General features: G+C 27.8%; 1 protein-coding gene across 3 annotated transcripts in view; it reads left to right on the forward strand.

Annotated features, from left to right (window-relative positions):
- LOC105846758 (serine/threonine-protein phosphatase 6 regulatory ankyrin repeat subunit B) overlaps positions 1 to 12,500 on the forward strand; it is a 100,260-nt gene that overhangs the window by 45,723 nt on the left and 42,037 nt on the right. For all 3 annotated transcript variants that reach the window (XM_065812255.1, XM_065812256.1, XM_065812257.1), the window contains exons 12-13: positions 10,536 to 10,634; positions 10,864 to 10,992. In XM_065812255.1, coding sequence (XP_065668327.1) covers positions 10,536 to 10,634; positions 10,864 to 10,992 — 228 coding nt within the window. The remainder of the gene's footprint in view (positions 1 to 10,535; positions 10,635 to 10,863; positions 10,993 to 12,500) is intronic.

Below are 12,500 nucleotides of genomic sequence, written 5' to 3' on the forward strand. Positions count from 1 at the left end.
TGTCCAGAGGTTGAAGTTCATGACTACAATGTTCTGGTAGACAAATATATAATATATGGATGTTTAACTTTTCGGCTTCCTTTATTACAGCAATATCCAAATGACTGCAAAAAATCAATAAAGTTTTTTCTAGTGCTAATTTAAATGACGCAAAAAGTACCAAATTCTTCCTTAGTAATATATCCTTTTGGAGTCATGCGACAAATACTTCCAGGGGGCAAATTATCCCCATACTTATGTTTCAAATTTTTGCCTTTATACAAAATCATAGATGGAATCCAGTTGGTTCCAGTAGCATTTATACATGCAACTAGGGTAATAGTTTCTCATCTGTCTGCATGAGTAGCTGTATGTACACGATTTGCTCATTTTTTTGCCATTACTACATAAGTGCCTGTCATTGTTAATTGCAATCCAGATTCATCAAGGTTGTAAATCAATTCAGGATGGTGTGCCAAATTTAGTTTTTTGTAGACTTTGCTAACAAGGTAGTAAAAAATTTCAAACAGTTTCTGCATTGAATTGTGGTTATGGTAGGCATTAGCTTACCATAACTCAAACTTTCACATTTCCTGGCAGCAACACCAGGATGGTGCCTGAGACATCCTGCATGCCAATCTTTGCCTGAAATTATTTATTTCATTAGTATAGTTATTTAGTTTGATCATTTAATTTAAATTTAAGGAAAAAGCTGAATTTGATTAATTCTTTTATATTCAAATTTTAAATAAAAATTAAAAACTAGTAAAAAAAGAAACGATGTTGCAAATTTTTTTGAGCATATTTCATATGGATATTTTCTAATTTGTACACTTTTTATACCAATCCTATTTCTTGAAGATAAAATGTTTTTTGTTTCAACTCAGCTTCTACTGTTTCGGGATTATTGCACTTTTCAACATAGCTTATGCTTTGGTGACCTATCTTTTTTTAATAAATAGTCTCTGAGAGTTTTTTGAGGAATGTTATATCTCACAATGCTGCCACTGCTGAATTTCCAGTTCTAAAAGAATATAGTGCCTTTTTCAAATCTGTGATAATGATTGATAAAATCAAATTATATATAATAAAAAGTGATAATGATTGCTCGCATGCGCAAAATAATGGAAAGAGTTTAATTGCAAATCATTTACAGATTACCATGATTTATACGTTTCAGATGTGCTTTTACTAGCTGACGTCTTTGAAAATTTTAGAGATCTTTGTATTAGAAATTATGATTTAGATCCTGCTTGGCACTATACATCACCAGGATTAGCTTGGGATGTTTTTCTTTTTTCCATTTTACTCTAATAGTTATTTCTTTGGGTTTAGTTTTCTTTGGGTTTCTATAAACAACAAAAACATTATTTGACAAGTTTCCTAACAATAATTGATAAATTATTTGAATTTAATCAACATTGCATTTGTCAATTTACAATGAATGCAGTTATAAACATTTCTAAGTTAAAACCATTTAAATAATGAGGTTGTAAACAGATAACAATTACGAAAGTGCATTTCAAAGAAACAGTATTCTCTAACAGTCGTTTTTGCTCTAACTGATGCAATTAGCACAGCAACTTAAATAATTTTTTTTAAGAATTTAATTTTATGCGTTTTTTGTTTCATCTTTTAAACTTTAACATTAAATTACAGTAGTTTACTGTAGATTTGGGAGCAAAAACATTAAATAACAGTAAATTACAGGCTTTGAGAGCAATTACAGCACATTTATACAAAAACTCAATATAGAAAATAAATATGAGGCATTATTAGCCAATTGCAGTCTGGGGTTAATATGATCTAGAATAGCCCCTGGTATATAATATATATATCAGGGGCTATTCTAGATCATTTTTGACATTGCTAACCATATTTGGGTGCTGCACAAGTTCAAAATTAAGGACCTTTTTTTTTTTTTTTTTATGGCAAATTATTTTTTTTTTCGCGTTGCATGTATATACAAATATAAATACATACATATATATATATATATATATATATATATATATATATATATATATATATATATATATATATATATATATATATATATATATATATTTATATATATATGTATATATACATATATATATATATATATAATATATATATATATATATCTATATATATATATACATCGAACAATGCTAAAAAGTGTTCCTAATTTTACATATCTTAAAAATGAAATGAACTATACTACCACAGTAAACAGTTCAGGAGTCTGGAGTCATAGCATGCCATGACATGAGCAATCAGCTGACAGGTGACAGCACACAGGCAGAATTTCGTTGACAAGTGCCATTTTGCAGCGGACAAAACAAGTGCAACTTTTTTGGTTTGTTTCATTTTCTTAAGTCTGGTCCGTGTCAACGTCACGGAAGTTTTTTAATAATTAAAGGAAGTATCCAGAAGCATGCAGAAGCTTCCAGAAGTTTCCAGAAGAAGCATCTGGAAGCATCCAGTAGCATCCAGAAATATCCAGAAACGTTCAGAAGCATCCAGACGCATCCAGAAGCTTCCAGAAGCATCAAAAAGAAGCATCTAGAATCTTCCAGAACAGGTTCACACAGGTTCATTTTACTATATAAGAGGCATGTAAATCGACATGTAGTTCAGTCAGTATATGGAAGTCAATTAGTCAGTATTATTAAGACAGTTTATCGAAGTGAGTTTTATCAAAGTTTTTTATCGAAGAACATCAATACAAGAAGTGAAATACAACAAGTGTTTCATTACATCAATACAGTCCACATCCAACCAAGACGTTGTGTTCCACAGAGCATTATTGTATCATCACAAGGTAAATGTAACATGGTAAGCCTTGAGAAGCTTATTTATTTTTATATTTATGACTTCAAGTGCAAAAATGGCTCCCGACAGTCTTGGATTGGAACTAAGAAAGAAAATTATTGGCGATTATGTAAGTGGAATGTCACAAAAAAGTATTTTTGATAAATATCGTGTGAAAAAATGGACCGTATCAAGACTATGTTCCAAATATCGTTCTACGGGGAAGTTGGCAGCAAATAACAAAGGTGGAAGACCGCGTTCGACCACTTATAGAGAGGGTTCTATGATCGTCAGATTCGTCAAGAAGGATTCCTGGATATCATCAGTCAAGATACAAAACCAATTAGAGCTGCCTGTTTCAGACCGAACAATCAGACGACGTGCTGTTGAAGCCGGATTGTTTTCTCGACGCCCTGCAAAGAAACCGCTGGTTTCACTTAAAAAAAACAGAAGAAAAGACTCCTGTTTGCTACATCTCATATTGACTGGAATGTGCAGAAATGGCGAATTGTCCTGTTCAGTGATGAATCGAAGTTCAACATCATTGGGAGCGATGGCATTTTGCATGTAATGGTCTGGGGGTGTTTTTCTGCTAACGGTCTAGGTCCAATACATCGAGACGATGGAATAATGGACCGTTTCATGTATAAAAATATCCTGAAAGATGTTATGTTACCTCATGCTGAATGGAATATGCCAATAAAATGGGTTTTTCAGCAAGACAACGATCTGACACACACTGCAAAAGTAGTCAAGCAGTGGTTTCAAGACAACCACCTATCGGTGATGGATTGGCCGACTCAATCTCCGGATCTCAACCCTATCGTGAACCTGTGGGAGATCGTCAACCACAGAATTAATCGTGAAGGTGTTCGTAATAAGGATCAACTGTTTGAACAAATCCAAAAGGCCTGGGCAGCGATTCCAAAAAGTTTCATTGATCACCTGATCGAATCTATGCCTCGAAGATGCAAGGCTGTGATTGACAACGAAGGATTCGCCACGAAATATTGATAGCGAAATACAGCTTGGTCAACATTTTGTTGAGTTGCACTTGTTTTGTCCAGAAGGAAATCAACTTTTTTTAATACTTTTGATTAATTTAATAATTTTCGTGTACAAATAATGAACTTTGTGATGAATAAAAGTTGAAGAACTTTGTCTCTAAACAGTTACATAGTTATTTCTCTAAATTGAAAAAATGCAGCACTTTTATATAAAGAAACTAAATTAGCATTATTTGGTTGCACTCGTTTTGTCCGATACTATATATATATATATATATATATATATATATATATATATATATATATATATATATATATATATATATATATATATATATATATATATATATATATATATATATATATATATATATATATTTTTATGTATGTATAACAAGCCTTCTCAGAAAATGAGTGCAGTTGCACTTATATGACCACGTATACAATTTTTTTTGACAACTTGGCAAAGTTATCAGTGTATACAAAACACAATGGAGAAAACTAAAAAAAAACAACCATAAACTTAAAAGAGAAACTAACTTTGCAAATAATAAAATAAATAAAGGATAATCCAGAGAAAATAAAAGCATAAAACTAATGTGTTTTTTAATTTAGAAAATTCTCAATCAATAGTTCAAACTTATTTTATTTAAAAGCGTTTCAATTAATAATTTAACGCCAGTAACTTTTTTTATATCCCTATTCTGCAACTAATAATGTATACATAATATAATTACTGATAACAACTTTGGAAGAGATAACTTCAAAACAGCTGCACCATAATACTCCAGCATTACGGCATCAAGAGACTCAGATTTTTTGAAACTATCAAATCAAACTTTTTCAAACTTTTATCAAGACAAAGAACTCTTACTGAACAAAAAACTCAATTTCACATTGATATGCTGGATTGGATAAAGCAGCTGATCACTTGTATTTATGAACTTGAAGAAAAGATCAGCTCACTGAAAGTCCAGGCAACAAGAAATGAAAACACAATTACAGCTCTAAAACATAAAAGAAATTGATCTCAAAAAAGAAATTGCTATCCAAAAAAGACAGAATCAACTCACTGCAAACTCCTGGCCAATCCACAACTTAATAGCAGCAACAAACAACACCTAACATAACAGCAACTTTGATTTTCCAAATATGAAATGGTTTGATGATGGCACCCTATGTGTGACTGGCCCTAAAAATAACCAGCCTGTAAAATTCATTGATTGACTTGTTGACTTTTCCACATTTATACAATGTACATACATACGGATGTAGAATGTAAAACCACTCTTGACTATGTTAAATGTGATGGCGTAAATCAAGTAAAAAAATCTGCAATTTGACTCGCACTCGGAGCGAATAAACAAGCTCATTTGGTAATCAAATGGAATTTTCTAGTTGCACAAAAAGCTAACCACTTTTAAGCAATAAATTTAACTTTAATAAAAAATTAGTCAATGCGGTAGTGGTGTAGTGGTAAAGCTTGCTTTATAAGCGAGTGGTTCATAGCGCTTGCTTCATAAGCAAATGGTTCCGAGTTTGATCCCCACCACATCCCTGGTAGTACTGCACTCAACTTGTTTTTTCATGCAGTTTTCTTCAAGGTTCGTGTTTGGAGTTATAGAGTTAAGAGAGGATTATAACCACAATTAAGTAGCCTCTTCATCTGTAGTGACCTTCTCGGCTGTGAGGAGGTGAATTGACGTTTGAACAAAATTTGCTATTAAGACAATTTTAAATCAATCAAAAAAGAGTTGGACAAAATTGACTGAAAACTTTCTTGATAGCTCAAGCACAAATGAATGCTGTGATAAATTACTGAACTTATGCTACGATCTATGTGAAAAATTTATTCTGAAAAAAGACAATTTAAAAACTAAAGAAATGCTATGAATAACCAATAAAAAAAAAAAAATTATCTCAATTTAAGACATCTCTGTGGAAACAAATTGTAGCCTCAAAATGGAAAAAAATCAAACTCATAAAAGAATACCGCAAAGCATGTAGAAATATAAAAAAAGCATAAAAAAAAAGAAAAATACTTGGAGTTCAATATAGCAAACAATAAAAATCCCCCCAAAATTTTTTCATATATAAATAGCAAGTTAGAAATACCCACTTCATTACAAACCCTCAAATCTAAGAAGGGTGAACTAAAAAACAGTAAAATAGACTTAGTCTAAACATTAAACAATCAATTTGAGTCTGTCCAGTAAAAAAAATGTTGTTCAAAGCCGCACACTCAGCAAATGAACCAATAAGACAGTTGACAACATAAATATAATGGCGAGCAAAGTTGCAACTTTACTAACTCAAATTAATGTAAACAAATAGCAAGGAGCAGATAACTTCCATCCATTTGTACAAAAAGCTCTTGCCTTAAAACTTGCTAAGTCACAATTGATCATATTCAATTTCTCATTACATTCATGAGTAGTACCAACAGCATAGCTAAATGCAAACATAATACCAATATTTAAAAAAAGAGAAAAAAAAATTATTTGAATATATAAATATTATATAAAATAATTATATATTTAAATAATTTTTAATGAATTCTACAAAATAGAGTGCTAAATAGAGTAATGTTCTTTTCAAATAGTAGAGCAATAATGAACTAGAAGAAAATCACTTTTCAAATTTTTAAAAAGATCTTTCTAATGAGTCTTTATTGACTAAACATTGTGTAATTTGATAAGTGATTCTCTACTAAATTATATATATATATATATATATATATATATATATATATATATATATATATATATATATATATATATATATATATATATATATATATATATATATATATATATATATATATATAATTCTGTGGAGAATCTGCATATGAAAAAACAAGTTGAGTGCAGTACTACCAGTACTGCACTCAACTTGTTTTTTCATGCAGTTTTCTTCAAGATTCGTGTTTGGAGTTATAGAGTTAAGAGAGAATTATAACCACAATTAAGTAGCCTCTTCATCTGTAGTGACCTTCTTGGCTTTGAGGAGGTGAATTGACGTTTGAAAAAAAATTTCTATTAAGACAATTTTAAATCAATCAAATATATATATATATATATATATATATATATATATATATATATATATATATATATATATATATATATATATATATATGATAATGTATTTTACACAATAGAGTGTTCTTAAAAGAACAGAGCAATTAAATTAGTAGAAAATCACTTAACGAAAATTTTTCTCATTTAACACTCATCAATAAAGACTCAGAAATAAATGATCAAATTAATAAAACTTTAATTTATACCAAAAATTAAATTACAGGAAGTAGCAAATGTCTTAAATACTGTAAATTTTCACACATTTGTGGAATTTGCTGGGACTATTATAAAAAGAGTTCTTTAGAAATGATTACTTATGCTTTTTAAGAAAAAAAAATTTTTAAAAAGGGGACTTAATGTAACTATTATTTGAGCTCATTTATTTTTATAGTTTTTTTTTAATTCCCATATATATTTTGACAGGATAGTATCTTTTGAATACTTTTTATTTTTAAAAGATTACTTAAGATTGGCAAAATGTTTTTTCCATTCACCCTCTGTTATGCCAATATATTGTTTATCAGGTACATTCTTAGAGGAAACAACACATTTATATACCACATTTTTTGATAAACAACTTCCGCTCATTGGACAACTGTTTTTTTGTTTACAATTATAATTTTCTGTAGTTTTTTCATTTAGGATTTCTTTTTTGTTTAACGAAGCATTATTATGACCTTTTATAATTCTTTCCGTATTTTTTGTGCAACTGTAGCTAACTTTAATTGTATTTCGGTTAAAAATTTTATGTAATTTATTAGGGGGCGGGAAATGCTTATCAACCAATTTTAAAAACACTTTTCCTATGTTAGTGGAAACATCTTTGCCCCAATGTAATTTGGTTCAACCCCCCACAATGGAGGGTTGAACCAAATTACATTTCTAGTTCTATTTCGCTTTTTTTTATTCTTTTTTTCAGAGTCAAATTTCATTCATAATTTTTAAAGCCACTTTTTTTAAGGGCATCTTCAAATATTCGTTTAGAGGAATTAAACACATTTTCATTAGAGGAGTTTTGGTTTAGCCTGTTATTAATTGAAATCAGGATTTATTTTAGAATATGGGGTAAATGATTTGAATTAATATTAATATACAAAAATTCATTGTTTGGTTTTTTGAAATGCTTATATGAATTTTCAGAAAGGTTAAATGTGATGTCAAAAAGTTCACAATTTTTTAATTTATGCTGATTTGGATGTGAAAGCCAATATTTTAAAAAAATTTTATAATATCTTTTCTAATTTTATCGAGCTGTGGACCAGATTTTTTATGCATTATTATTAAACCATTGTCACGATAAAGGCCTAAATCATTTATATTGATTATTTTACTTAATAAATCTAAAATGTATAGTTCAACAAGTTCACAAATCTCTGCTCTGTCATAACTGCCTTTTGTTACATCAAAATTAAATGTAACATATATATTCACTCTCTCCATATATATATATATATATATATATATATATATATATATATATATATATATATATATATATATATATATATATATATATATACATATATATATATATATATATATATATATATATATATATATATATATATATATATATATATATATATATATATATATATATATACATATATATATATATATATATATATATATATATATATATATATATATATATATATATATATATATATATATATATATATATATATATATATATATATATATATATACACTGCCGCTCACGGAAGTTAGGACAGTGGAGATTTTTTCGAAAAAGCAAAATTTTTATATAATTACGTTATAGAATTTTTAATTTATATTAATAAAAATTATATTTTTATACATTTTCAATTTAAAATATATTATTAGCCAGTTCTATGTAATAAAAATGTACAAAAACCATTATAATAGTTCAATGTTTTTTCGTCAAAAAAACCACCCTTTGATTTAATAACTGCTTTAACTATTCTCGGCATTCTTTCAATTAATTTTCTAATTGTTTCTTTTTGAATATTATTCCATTCCTGTTCTATAATGTTCCATAAATGAGATTTTGATGCTGGACATACAGTTCTAATTTTTCTATCCAGTTCATCCCATAGTAACTCAATGGGGTTGAGGTCTGGGCTTTGGGGAGGCCAGGTCATTACACGTAATACATTTTTAGCTTTTTTTGATTCTAAATAATTTCTACATAATAATGCAGTATGTTTAAGGTCATTATTATGCATCAGAATAAAATTATCTCCGATTAATAGAAGTCTTGAAGGGATTGCTCTTGTTTCCAGGATATCTCTTTAATGTTCTGCTCTCATTATACCATCGATTTTATGCAAATATCCCACTCCATCCAGAGAGAAACAACCCCAAACTATTACAGAGCCTTCACCATGTTTTACTGTTGGAACCAGACATTGAGTTAGCATTTTTTCATCAGCAGATCTTCTAGCGTAAACTCTTCACTTATTTCCGAAAACTTCAAATTTTGACTCATCTGTCCAGAGTACTTGTATCCATTCATCCATCGTCCAATTTTTGTGGAGCTGTGGCCAACGGAATCTCTTCTGTCGATTAACTTTTTGTAAATATGGTTTTCGGATAGCAACACGACCATGCAAATTAGCTTTTTGCAATCTTCAATTGATTGTACTGACAGAAACTTTTTTTCTCGATCACAGTTGAAAATAGCTGTTATTTGTGGAGCAGTTAACATTCGATTACGCTTACTCATGATTTTTATACGTCGGTCATCAGTTTTTGTTGTTATGCGAGAAGGACCTGGATGATTTCTGTCTTCCAAACTTCCAGATTCTCGATATCGACAAATCGTATAGCTAACTGTTGATTTACTCAGATTTAATTTTTCAGCTATTTTTCTAACTGTATAGCCTTCTTGAAGCAAAGTGAGTATCGCTGTCCTTTTTTCAACACTTATTGGCTTACCTTTAGGCATATTTTTTTCAATATTATGAATTTACACTAAAAAAATAATTTTTTATTTTACCTTTGAACTTCTGCACTTGAAATTTTTAAAACACTAACACAAAATACACAAAATATCTGCAAAAACACAGTAAACAATAGAAATACTTGTTAAATGACAAACTTAAAAGATTTGAGTTGATAATGTAAAATACAGGTTTATAGGTGACCTTTAATGGGATTCTGCGTTCTCTGTTTATTTATTTAAAATGATAATACTTTTACTTGAGAGTATAATTTAAGTTATTTTAAATGTTAGTTATTTTAATATATTTACATTAAAATAACTAAATTTAGAATTTTTTTGATACAAATTTTATTTAACTTGATTTATTTTTATATAAACATAAATTTTACTAATATAAGTAAATAATTTTATAACGTAATTACATTTTAATATTGTTCTTTTGAAAAAATATTTTTTGTCCTAACTTCCGTGAGCGGCTGTGTATATATATATATATATATATATATATATATATATATATATATATATATATATATATATATATATATATATATATATATATGTATATATATATATATATATACATACATATAAATATATATATATATATATATATATATATATATATATATATATATATATATATATATATATATATATATATATATATATATATATATATATATATATATGTATCTGTGTATGTGTGTCTAGACTGTAAGCTTAATGTTGTTGTTGTGTTAGGAAGGAGATACAGCTTTGCATGTTGCTGTTCGTATAAAAAATTATTCAGTAATAAAGATTTTGCTTGAAGAAGGTGCGTCTGCTGTAAAAATTAATTTAGTAAGTCAATTTCATTTTTTTTTATTTGCTTTTTTATTTTTATTTTCTAAAATTTTAACTTCACTCCTAATTTACTACATTATTATTTTTCAATTTGAAGTTTTTTATATTTTATATTTATATTTTTTATAAATAAATGGAACAACTGTTTTTATATTTTAAGTTTGTTTATTTTACAGGCTAGCCAGTTACTTTCTATTTATTTATTTAATGTCTACATGTTTTACAGGCTGGGGAGACACCTATCCATATGTCAATTTTAAGTATGTATGTAGCAGGTTTATTATTATTGATTGATGAAACAAAGAAAGTTATGAATAAAGAAGAATTCCATTTGTATTTTAACAGCAAAAACAAGGTTTGAAATTTTAGAATATTCTTTTGAATTTTTTTTTGTGTCCTCAAGGCTGAGAAGCCCACTACAGACGAGTAGGCTACTTAATTGTTGTATAACCCTCTTTCCACTCTATAACTCCGAAACTTGAACCTTGGCAAACAAGACCGTTGCGCGGAGAAACGAATTCAGCGCAGTACTACTAGGGACATGGAACCCCTCACTTATGAAGTGAGCACTCTACCACTACACCACTACCGCATATTAATTAAAAAGCGTTTTACAAAAATTGTTTTAAAAAGATTAAAACCTTTTTTTCAAAATTTTTAATTGTATTCATCTGTTTTGCACAAATCAAACATTTAAAAAGTATAACCAAGTATTTGTTAAAATATTATATTGAGGAATACAGGAATAGAATTAATCAATATAATATTTCAGGTCAAAGCTCTTTGTTTTTCGTAAAATATTATATCATTAGATATCATTAGATATTATTAGGCCTGCAAGGGTTCTAATTTTGTATTTTTGTGAAAAAGTAGTTTGTTAGTGTTAGTTACTTAGTTTTAATTTTAAGTTTTTAGTTTTTGTTCAATAATTTGTAAGTACCATTATTTTGTAAACTATTATCTATAAGTTCTCTACTAGTCATGTCATTTTATATTAAATAGTCTCATAACATCTCTTTAACTTTGATTTATAGCACTTATTTGCTGTTTAATATCTTAATGTTTAATGGTTCAAATCTTTATGCTTACACATTTATTTTTTTTTTAACCTCTTTTATTTTTTTAAAATACAAAATAAAACATTTTTGAAGTTCTATAGATATTGTATACATAACATATATAAAGATATTATATACTAGAACAAATGATATAGAGAGAATTTTTAAAAAAGCTTAAATTTTCTAAAAACATCAAAACACCCCAAAAAATTTGTTGCGCATACACCATGATAGAGAATGTTATTATTGTGCTCAGGTAAATAGTGAACTCTGCGCGTTTAACACACATTAAAGAGACAACTCTCTTTGTTATAGGAAAAACAATTTTACATTCAAACCTTTATTTTCTTCAACATTAATTAATGGGGTGAGGGTTCTAACAACCTCAGATTCCTTCTTTCGAATTAAGAAAATTTTTTGGAATTAAAAAGTTAAAAAGTTTAGAAACTTAAATTAAGTCTTAATAAAGAAAAAAATTATTAAGTCCTCATGCCGGCTTATTTTATTGAAGTTTTTTTATAGCAATTTTTTAACAGGAAGTCATTGAACATTAATCGTTAACTCAAAACAAAGATTTGACAGATTTTTATTTTCTACTACTTACTAAAAATTATTGAAATAAAATAACTATATAAATAATAAAAATGGTCGGTGTGGCTTACCATGACCACTATTATAGGGGTCATGATAATTCCATTATTATACATATTTTTAAGTCTATTTCCACTTGTTTTTTAAATTTTTTTATACCTATTATAATTAATCAACACATTTTAAGTGATTATTCTAAATATATTTTTAGACT

The sequence above is a fragment of the Hydra vulgaris genome, chromosome 12, assembly GCF_038396675.1.
Source record: "Hydra vulgaris chromosome 12, alternate assembly HydraT2T_AEP".
Taxonomy (NCBI): Eukaryota; Metazoa; Cnidaria; class Hydrozoa; order Anthoathecata; family Hydridae; genus Hydra; species Hydra vulgaris.